At 52.3% G+C, this 10,997-nt stretch overlaps 1 protein-coding gene across 1 annotated transcript; it reads left to right on the top strand.

The window, feature by feature from the left end:
* Nucleotides 1-3,012: 3,012 nt before the first annotated feature.
* Nucleotides 3,013-10,728, top strand: LOC108864923 (probable serine/threonine-protein kinase mkcB). Its single transcript, XM_018641398.1, has 3 exons — nt 3,013-3,128; nt 3,257-4,300; nt 10,653-10,728. Exons 1-3 carry the CDS (start codon nt 3,013-3,015, stop codon nt 10,726-10,728), a joined length of 1,236 nt encoding a protein of 411 aa, XP_018496914.1.
* The last annotated feature ends 269 nt before the right edge of the window (nt 10,729-10,997 follow it).

Here is a 10,997-nt window from a genome sequence, read left to right as displayed (position 1 = left end):
TTGCTGTCGTCCATGGCGAAGGGAAACAGGACCTGCTGTTCAATACGAAGCAGAGAAGCTCGTCGGGAAGGAGTGAGTTTTGTCGTTTACGACCCTGTTTGCTACGCACGCGAGAAGCAAGAATGTTCCATGCAGTCCGGGAACATGGTTCCTGCCAAGGAATCCTTGCAGTCATGATGGCTGTTGCGACGGTGACTACAGCGCACACAGACGCCGAGTCGAACTACGGGCAATCTCGCACGAAAATAGCTCCACACAGAGAGGCAGCGAACGTGTCCGACGTGTTTCCATGATCATTTCGACAATCTTTCTGCGAAGTGCTAGCCGATGCGATCGGACGTAATCTCGATGGTGGACGAGTTCTTATTGGACAGTTGAATTATTCCTCGGAGGACGGACACTCGGGAGTGTCTTTGCAGGAGCAAGGGAACTAGCTCCTCAACCTCGACTGACCGAGTAGAGAGCTCTTGGTGTACGATTCGCCAGCGGGTCAGGCAGGTAATTTACTTTGGTTGGACGGTGGCCCACATCGAGGTTATCCGAAAAGCCGCGACCCACTCGGGATGCCGAAACTCACCGTGTCCAAGGAATCGAAGGAATGCATGGACGAGGCTCCCACGATTCGAAACAATAAGCTTCCGGCCTACCCTTTCATAGCACGGATGTCGAACTCCGTCGATCATTCGTCGAGACGACATCGAGAGCCATGAGGTCTAGCTGCATCTTTGGCCCATTGAATTGAATTCTAGTACGTAGGAGTGAGTTCCTCGGCGGACGAGTGTTTGACTGGTCAGGACAGATGATTTGAGCGCTGCAAATAGGATTCTTGTGTTTTATCTCTCGCAATATATGTGTATGGAAACCCCTGAGTCGATTCGATGGACCCAATGACCCATAGCTCACACACAGAGGTCCCTGTCTGGGCTCTGTCTGCCCGGGCCGAATCCGCTCGAAGCTCGCCAATCATCAGAAATTATGTCGCTTGAACCTGGTGTCGCCGGAGTAGAGTCGAAGCGTGGGGATCGATTGATCGGGAAGGGCAAAGGTTGCCCACCAGGACGTGAGGAGGTGACCGAAAACAAGTCGCGGCTTGTAATGGATCCGAGACGGCGAGGAGTCCTCGTTCGGGGAGCCTATCGTCTCATTTTGGAAAACACTATAGGTAGAAAAATCGTGGAAAATATTATAGATATGAAGGTCCGCGCGATGCTCGCTTGCATTCTGCGAAACCTACCTCGAGCTCTCATCGGGAGCTGCCCTCAGAGATTCGATGGTCTAATTATTTCAACACGGCACCAGAATGCGGCCCCGAGACAGGAGGTCTGCCTCGGAAGGATGTGCGACTTGTCACGGACGCATCTATTCGAAGTTCTTTATTTCCACGTCATTTGTTCCCCGATCCAGACTCGGAGTTCCTGTTGCGGTCCCTCGTGCGTCGCAAAAACTGATTCAGGCCAAGTCCTGCCCCTTAATCTGGTCGGCTGTCTCGGAATCTTCTCCTGACCGGGGGTTTGATGGAAGAACGGGAAGCACCTCCGGTTCACGCAGAAGTAGCCGGCTCCCGGCTAATTCAAGCTGATCCGCTCGAGACAAGGTCGTTGCGGCTATGCAAATATTCGCGAGACGTTCAGTCCACTTAGGTCACTTGCTTGTCCCCACAGAGAACTTGGTTCATTACGGAGAGGGAATTTTGAAGGAGCTCCCGGACCAGGCTAATTAAGAGGACTGTCACTCCACAAAGATTGCATATCAGAATTGAATTCGATTTCCCCATACGCATCTTATTAGGATTCCGGATGTCGTCGAGTACGAGTTCCAGGATCCGGCCATCCTCCGGAGTCGTGAAACTCCTCAGAACCACCAATCCTTTGCTCGCTCGAGAAGACGAACAATTCTATGCTAACAATGCTGCCTCTGATGTCGCGTCGTGGTAAAATCTAGTGTTGGAATCACCACAGCTTGACCGATCGGGTTGTCAGCGAATTACGTCGATCGATATCGTTCGATGCCGGCTCTCCTATGTAGTTCCACTATTATGTCGTCGCCATCCTTTTTTGAGCGCATGAAACCCGGAGAACGTGTTTCATTAGGACTTCATAGGGACTTCTGAGATCAAGAGTTGGAGTTCTGTTCTTCCTCCCTTCCGAAGAGAAAGGGCAACGCGATTTCTTGTGCGCTATCCTAGATGGCTGATCAGTGTCAGGCAGCGAATTTTTCTAAACTTCTCGAATCTTCATTCCAGGAGAGGCGTGTCGGATGCTTCCGACCAGGAGATTGCAGATGTCACTCGCATTAGAAGCTCGCTACTGAGAAAATTCTCGACATGAAACGCCGACGGAGATTCGCCCGGCCGAACGCCGGTTGAGACTTGACACTACGAGGGAATCACCTGTAGGAATGAGTGATTCAACAGAGACGATAATTGTATCACAACGGGGAACGAGAGGCAATGTCCACATCACGAAGACCTTACCACATTTGCGGAGTTAGAGAGGGTACTGAGGAATCACTCAATACTCCCGAAGTCATTTCTTCTGTTAGCAGAGGAAAGCCGAGGTTCAGGAAGACCTTATTCAAAGGAAGCGTCGAGCCTTCATCGAGATCAACTCGAGTACCTCGGAGCGAGAACTAAACGAACAACCACCAAGCTTAAGTTCGAGAGGATCTGACTTCGGAAAGAAAAATCATACATAACTTTGATTGATATATACGAGTCGAGGAAGAAGAACACCTGTGTTACAATCGACTATCTTGCCGTCGAAAGAAACGTAACGAGAGATCACAGCCAGAAGAGAACTGACTGAAGAACACCATCCACCACCAGAGAAACCTCCTAGAGAAAGCACCTTATGAGAACAAGCAAATACACAAAACAAACAAGTGTCCTCCAACAGCGAGAGCACGACGTATTATTGACTACCAGCGACCTAAAGCAACATACGGGAAGTGAACTGATGACGTCACCGGGGCCATTGAACCAGCCATCCAGTCCAAAAACAATGGCTTCGAACCATGCCGCCGCTCGGGGCCACTCGCCGAGCGTACCGACACCTGCAGCCGCCGAAAGAACGTCTGCAGCGGCAGCTGCAGCAACTGCACACCTGCCTGCAACATCACAGTCCCATACGGTACAATCGATTGCAGCATCTACAGGAGCTTCAGCAGCGGGCGCACTTTCCATGAGCCGGCCATTGAGTCCCTGCAAGGACTCCGTATCCTCATTACTCGAGCAACCGATCATTTCTTCAGCGCACAGCCAGAACTCCCTGAACTCGTGTTTGCAGCTTCAGCAGCAGCAGCAGCAACGGAGCCCAAATCCTCTTGCTAGTCCGCTTAGTGAGCCTCCTGCCTCAACCGCAGCCCACCCTGCCCTGTCCTCCCTGTCCTCGTCGTGTAATAAATGCGCCGTCCTCAGCTCCCATGAAAACCTGCGGTCTGGTCAGGGCTGCCCCGCAAGTTTCGCTTGCGCCCGAGATCACAAGCGTCGGCGAGAAATCTTCAATACGACTTCGAAATCCTCTCGATCCGTCGACGCTGGCGAATGCCATTGCCAACAGCAACAACAATTGCAACACCACCTCCATCATCACCTGCTTCACCAAAATCGTGGCATGCCGGGAGCCAGAGGCGACTCGGCGACAAGCGTAGACCACTTGCTCTTCAACACAGCAGCGTGCAACAGGAACCTCAGCGAGTTGAGTTCACTGTGCAACCAACAGAATCCCGCCGTTCGAGGCGGAGGGAACAGCCGGAGTCACGGTTGCCTCGACGAAGTCTTGTCCGCGTCCCATCTGGCGTTGGGACCGACGCAGTGGGAGTCTTGGGCTCCCTTCCGACATCCTCACCGCTCGTCGCTGAGCTCCGTGGCTCCGCTAGTCACACTTCAACCAGTGCCTATGGAAAACGACAACGAATCGACACATCAGCAACATCAACAACATGTAACATCATCGACAGCACCCCCAACTGCATCGTCAACAGCAATCACGACGACGCCGACGACATCGACAAATAATCAAACCGCAACAGATTTAGCAGCCCAGAGTCTGCAAAGCCGGACCGATTCCATCGAGGACACGAAGCTCATCACGACAACTTTGACACCTTCAAGTGCAGATCCACTTAACACTTCGAACAACATCGCTAACAATTTCAACCAGTGTGCCAGTAATCATCCCGATAACTCAACGGACACCGCGACACCGCCCACAGGCGATTCGTCATCAAGCACGACAGCAATGAGCTCACTCGCAGCCAACAACAACACTTCCACCTCTCACAGGAACACTGTACGATTCAGGTGAGTTTCTAGAGTTGGAAGTTCTTTACAGAGCATCTCGTGATTCCCAATCCAATACGCATTCGTTTAGGGAGCATCGCAGAATCTTATCAGCGTGGAAGCTATGGCGATTAGATCGGCGAAAACGACGGAGAGTAAACACCGGGGAAGTCACGTCGTGGGGCACGGACTCGGTGCGTAAACGAAGTCGGTGGGTCCCTCGCTCCGGACACCGCTTATCTTCGCGCCGATGCTTGAGGGGGGCTCTCCGAGCCAGAGTCTTGGGGACGCGATCATAGACCCGTGGGAAGTTTTGAAGGTCACGGAACCTTGTTTCTTGTTTCCGATGAAGGAACTCATCTTCACTGGATCAGGGGAAAAATGAAGTTATTCCTCTTCCACGTATCTCGGCTTTGATACTTTTTGTCTTTGAAGCGTGGGACGTTCCCCTGTAGTCCTAGTTGTCGGGGACCCAACCGCAGGGAAGTCCCCTATCGGACTGAGCGAGAGCGAAATCGGTCAATAGCAGATTTTCGGTAGAACGGCTGTTGATCCGTCAATCTATACAGAAACTGCTTGAGAGAATCCGTCGTCCCGTTACTTAGGCTGATCTCGCTGAGCTTGGCGAGTATTCGAAAAATGTACCTAGTCCCGGATTGCGGAAAATATCCTGCATTGATTCGATCGTTCTGGATGATCTTCCTGGGAAGGCTTGCCATCCAGAAGGTCGAAATGCCCATTTTTTTCTCGAAGTGCAATCTCTTACACTCACACCATAGACTTGGTTAATAGGAACGTTTTCAAACCATTCATTTTTCTGTCTGATTCTGTCTCCTCGACGAGTCGAGAAACACTTCGCTAATTACAGTAAGCCCCGCCGCACCGATGGGTGCCAAAATACGAAGATGTAAGTACGGATAGAGTCTGATGCGGTCACTCTCTTGAAATCCGACCTATCGTACCATCCGAGCCTGCAGTCGGCGAGAATTTCAAATTTCTGACGCCGGAGATTGAAGCTCCATGGACTCCGATTCCGACTGTTGACGCATCTATTCATCGGACAAAAGCGGCATACACTCAGTCCGAGCGGCGAGGTTGACGAGCTGCACTTGTGAATGTTTGGGAGCTCCCAGTGATTCGAGCACCCACTCGAAATTTTCTCATTTATTCATCGCTTGATTCCTATTCCTCAAGTCTCGTTGGGCGGATGCGCTCCATATCCAAGTGAACCTGTAGACTACTCGTGAGAGCTCCCGCACCGACGGATCCCACTGGAAAGACCGACATGAGAATAACTAAAGACGAGTTACGACTCTGACGAGTAAGAACGAACGCGGCGGCAGCAGTAAAGGACGGGTTATGAGGAGCTCAACGAGGATTTACGACGCCAACATTCCCGTTGTTGGATGGCCAGGGAAACGCTCATTCACCGTGCGCCCCTCGCAATCGACGACGCTTCGCTCCGGCGGCTATTGTTTCCGTTGTTAGCATCGATCGCTTGTATTCTCTGCCCAGGTCGATTGCGCATCGATCTGAATTCGTCCGATCTCCTGTCATTCGAAGTCGTGATTCATCCACTGAGACGTCTCTAATGGAGGCTCAGTGACCCGTTGGGAGATGAATGAGATTTCGAGGCTTCAGTCCGAGCAAGACTCATGCAGCCTGGAGCGAAGCAACTCGGGATGCATATCAGAGCGAGCTCACGACGAGGTCTCAACAGAGATTTCGAGTGATAGAATGCCCTGCCAAGAGTTCACAGAGGTAGGCACATTATGAGGAGTCCGGCGGAGAGATACTCTCCCGTTGGAAATCTCTCCTTCCGCGGAACCGTAAGGCTGTCATGAATATGAGACAGTGTCAGCGGACGCAGGGATCCCCCAAGTTCCGTATGGAGAGCGTCTCAGTCAAGGAGTCTCTCCGAGGTCCAGGCTCCGACGGGAAATCCCAGCCGTGGAATTTTCCTTCTGAGCCGTCGTCGAGCCTCACGCTCCGCCATTCTCGCAGGAGCTCCAATCACGAGGTCATCTCGGGGAGAACTGGATTCTCGAGTCCTCAAATCGAGGCCCTTGAACGAATTGTCACATCGAAGTCAGGAACGAGCAACGTAAGATGAAAAGATCGTCGTCGACGTATGTCATTGAATTATTGAGCTCGAGCCGATGATGCGGTCAAGCGGACGGAAGATATCGCAGTATCAACGCGTGACATCGGACAGCGCCGATTTCTGCAAACTTAAGACGGTCCGCTCCCCTTCAGTGTCGCTTCTGGCTTTGACGTCGGCGCCGCGAACGCCGGTGCCGCTCGGTGAAGATCGGCATCGGTAATGAATGAGATCACGGCTGTGATTCTCATTGAATTTCGTTAATTACGTCAAGCAACGAGTCGTTCCCAGCGGTTCTCCTCAATCCCTCGAGGCTTCGATCAAAAAGCAAGCAACAGTCACTTGGGCTCCCCGGCTCGTTGAAGACTCGCGTACGCACAGACAGATCGCAGGACAAGAGGTATGTCCTCGTGCGGCTGCAGTAGAGAGAGCTGTGCGGAGGCAGCGATCCACTCGAGCGGGAGTTTTCCATCTTTGTCAACAGCAAGCAAAAGGAAGCAATCGAAGTAATTCAGAGGTTTTCGTCGAAGAGAGAGAGGGACGGAGAAAGCGGATGAGAGAAATGAATCGTTTCTGTCACGACGGGGTACTCTTTCGTGCTATTCCGTTCCGCGCTCTCGTACGGAGGCGCGGAGCTTTCCGAAGATTTACCGGTCCGCCCGCCCGCCGGTTCCTCGTGCCGGAGGCAGGCAGACCGATAGGCCAGTCGACAGGCTTGCATCGCGCGGAATTCACGCATCGATCCAACATATCTCCGCGAGCGCACGTATTCCATCTCTGTTTTCTTCTCGGCTATCGTTGTGGCTCCCGGTTGGAACAAGGGAGTTTCAGGCTCTTTGGCAGGCGAAGGAAATCGCCAGGAATCGGGAACGCTCGCTAAAGCTGATAGGTCCGTCTAGCTGCGTGAAATATGATAATTGCGAGGGGAAGATATTGGGGAAGATCGCGAAAGTCTGACGAGACAGCGGGTGAGGGTATTATTCACTGAGGAAGCAGTGCATATCTCAACTTCTTGCCCTTGGATTGCGATTGTGAGGCGTAAGAGAGCTCCGACTCAATGCGCATTCTCTTGTTCGTTCCCAGGGCTCTGTTATCCCATGACCGCAGGCGCGGGGTCGCACAAGTTTGCGTGCAAAGTTTCCCGCACGTGGTTTGAATCCATTCGATCGAGGAGACACTCAACTGAACAGACAGTATGACAGGGCTCAGGGAGGACGCTCTGCTCGTCTTTAGTTCATCGAGTCATTCTTCCTCCCGCGTCACGTTTGGAAAAATTCGTACAATTTGAGCCACTCGACCGATCGAAATGTTTGCTTCTCCTCCCGAGGCGGTCCATTTTGGTGAGGTGTCTCAGAGTCAATAATGCCGGCTCAGACTCCCTTGGTTAGCAGCTCCGATTCCTGACAGACTTCACGATTCTCCTGGTGGGGACCAGAATCTCCGAGCGGATCCGTCGGTTCCTCCTCTGGGACTCGAACTTCTCACCGAGGTCGGTGTTGCACCTTCAGATTCTGGTCAAAGGAATCGCTTCACCCACAGTGCTCCGGGGGAACTTATCTCCGGGGGAATTCTCTGACCCATCATCGAGAAGGGGACTCCCATGATGATATGGGTCCCGCATTGATGGGTCCAGGTATGGGTGAAGGATCAATTCGAGAAATATTCTTGTCTCGCTCCGACTTATCTGTCAACTTCAGAGCTGATTCTAACGCGCAAAGCCGTCGCAAGATCTTCCACAAAAGGTGGCTCACGAGTCCTCGGCGCTGCCAGGGCCGCTCGTAGCCTTCCTCGGGAATCACTAATTTAGCCAAATGCCAAGTTATTTTTCCGGAGGCGTCCCTCTGTACCGAACTCCCTCTCTGCCTGCGCGAGTGGTAATGTCAAATGGGTGGGGAAACCATTTTCATCTCAAACTGTCGGCCGCGAATCGGGACTGTCGCGGACTCCTTGAAATTCCCGCCATGACGGACTCATTCCTAAGCGGCGGCGGCTACCTCGGCAGCATTGGCCAATATTGACAAATAATAGCACCCCAGGCGCGATATGCGAAATCAACTCCGGTAGAGGCTTGCTCTCGCAACTTCAAGCTGTCGTCGATGCTTCAAGTCCTGGAGGTCGTTTTTCCCTCACGAAGTAGACAGAGAGAATCAGAATGGCGAGGGAAATCGATAGCACCACTGTGAGAAATGCCCAGAGCGCGATACCGTCTGAATCGAAAAGCGATTTTCGCCTCGCTGTGGAGGAATGTTTCGGTGGTGGGAGCACAGCGGTCCGTGATTCTTGTTCGACTTTAAGGCTTGTAGAAAATAAATCCCCGGCTCTCATTCGAGCTAAATCCACGATTCTCAGAAGCTCGATCTTGACTCACAATTCATCCGAGGAAAGTTTTAGGTAATGCCCGTGCGGGACATGGGCATCTTGAGGACTGAGCGAGAAACATGGTCTTCACCAGACGTTCTCCTTCCCCCGCGTGAAGATACCTCGAGGCTTCCCGGAACTCAGTAGTGGAATCGGCTTGAGATTTGGTCCGAAACTGACAGGAGGAATTAAGGTTTCGGCAGCCAGGGGAGAAAAAATGAGGCCCTGAAGGGCAGAGGTGGTTCGTTCGCGTTTCGTGTGGGTCTGCTGTTTTTGAACCTAATTGTCTGTTTCGGCTGCTTGCACGCGAACTTGCTTCGTTGTTCGCAGGATTCTTCGCGATCCTTTTCTTGATACGTATCCCGGGAAATGAGATGGCCGAACCCGTAATTTAGGGAGAGCTTTCCGGAATCTGACCGCAAGGAGGCATGGAATGAGCTTCGGGAAATATGCGCAGACCTTCGACCGGATTTTCTGGACAACGAAAGGATGAGCTGGGCCGCAGTTTTCCTAAAACAAAAAGATCGTGTGAGCATTTGGGAGATACTACATAGATCACGAAAAATTCTTCTCCCGGTCGGTCAGAGGAGGGGAACGGAGCAGAATCATCGTGGCTGGGCCTCATACAGAAGGCAAGTCCGGTGAAAGATCCTGTTGCTCGACAGGGCGCCGGCGCCGCTTCGCGATACCACTCCTTTGCGTCGGAGCGATCGAACTGCATTGGACGAGCGTCCTCGCAGGCCGAGAGGTCAATAATCTGAAGCTGCAATGGATCTGAACAGAACGACAGGACAACACTGCGATTGATCGTCGGTCAACAACATCTCCGTCGCGCAGTGCGAGCGAATGAGTACTTCCCGTTTGAGCTTCCAAGTGGAATAATTTGCGAGGAGTAGCTCAAGCCGACTCCGTCAATGGATAGGGTTCAAGACGCTGAGAATGACCGAGAAGCGAACTGAATAGATGTCTTGGCAGAGCCCCATTCCTTCCAGTCGTGAAACAAGCCGGGATCGATGAACTTGATGGGCCCATATAGACAAGCACTAGCTCTCCCTACTGCCACGTACCAGCGTTGGAGAAATCAAGTGCTTGTCCACCAGAGCTAATGGAGGGCGTAACTGGGGCTATGATATGTCCTACATAGGTCTTTGTGTTATATGGCTGAGCTGGAGTCCGCCAAGCCGTCAGTTGCGCCGATGCTGTGCACGGGAACCGACTGCTCACTGAGGCAAAGCATTGTCTCCATCCATGAGATCTTATCGCGTCGACTTATATCCACGTCGGTCGTTTCTCATTCTCGATGCTCTTTGTTCAGGGGACCATCTTTGGCTAGATGGATGGAAGGAATTCTCCGTCATCTCAGTCGATTCTAGCTGTCCAGCCTTAGGGAGGTGACGTACCGAACGGCGACGGAATTAGACGGCGTTCCGCTCGATGACGCTTGGGAAGTTATGGCAGACCTGGTTCCAGATTAAGGGACAGATGGCATTGATCTACGGAAAAGTCACACAGAGTGATGATGACGATGGTTCTTTTTTTTTCGGATGGAGCTTGGCCTTGAACGGAGACGGCGAAAGCTGATGGGATGCTCACGGGGCGCTGGGGGAGGGCGGTAGGAACACAGGGAATAAACTCGGCCCCATCCTCTGTTCAACCGATCCCGTACAGCATGCTCCAGCCCCGAGCTTCATGGAAGAGACAAGTCTAGATATCTTGTGGAAACAACCCGGGGCTCTCGGCTGAGGAGTGAGATTGAATGAGGAACTGATCGATGAGGTTTCCGCCGGAATCATGGGGAGCCGCTCAACGACCCTAGGACTTGTAAGCAAGGGCTGATGGACGATGCTGGAGGCCCAAGTCGAGATTACGAAAGATTTCGATAAGTATGCTAATCGCCGTCTGCATGAAATCCAGACGAGCGGAGCTCCTCGAGACCCTCATCGATTTCGACATCACCGAATCTTGGACCTACATGGATTATCTAATATAAGTGGGCGGCTTCTACTAGAAGAGCGGGAGGGTCCTGGATGCGAACAATTCGTTCGGGCAGGATTTATGCGCGGATGAAGAATCCATGAGCACCCAACCCATCACCACATCACGCATATTCTACGTTTCCGGGAGGCGTTCTCTGGAAATGGGTCCAACAAAATTTCGATCAGGTGGATCTCGGGCCGTCCTGAGAATTTTCCCGGATGTTCCGCGCATGGATCCCGCTGCGGCGTTGCCGCGGACCTGCGGGCTGATATGATTATCCAA

This window comes from Galendromus occidentalis, unplaced genomic scaffold, assembly GCF_000255335.2.
Source record: "Galendromus occidentalis unplaced genomic scaffold, Mocc_1.1 scf7180000077530, whole genome shotgun sequence".
Classification (NCBI taxonomy): domain Eukaryota; kingdom Metazoa; phylum Arthropoda; class Arachnida; order Mesostigmata; family Phytoseiidae; genus Galendromus; species Galendromus occidentalis.
This window is presented reverse-complemented; position numbering and strand designations above follow the sequence as displayed.

Excerpts from the sequence above, each read along its gene's own strand:
- LOC108864923 (XM_018641398.1), top strand. The coding sequence starts at position 3,013 with ATGCCGCCGCTCGGGGCCACTCGCCGAGCGTACCGACACCTGCAGCCG. Across the intron at positions 3,129-3,256 it reads CAACATCACAGTCCCATACG|CCAGAACTCCCTGAACTCGT; the intron begins GTACAATCGATT and ends TTCAGCGCACAG. Across the intron at positions 4,301-10,652 it reads AGGAACACTGTACGATTCAG|ACGAGCGGAGCTCCTCGAGA; the intron begins GTGAGTTTCTAG and ends CATGAAATCCAG.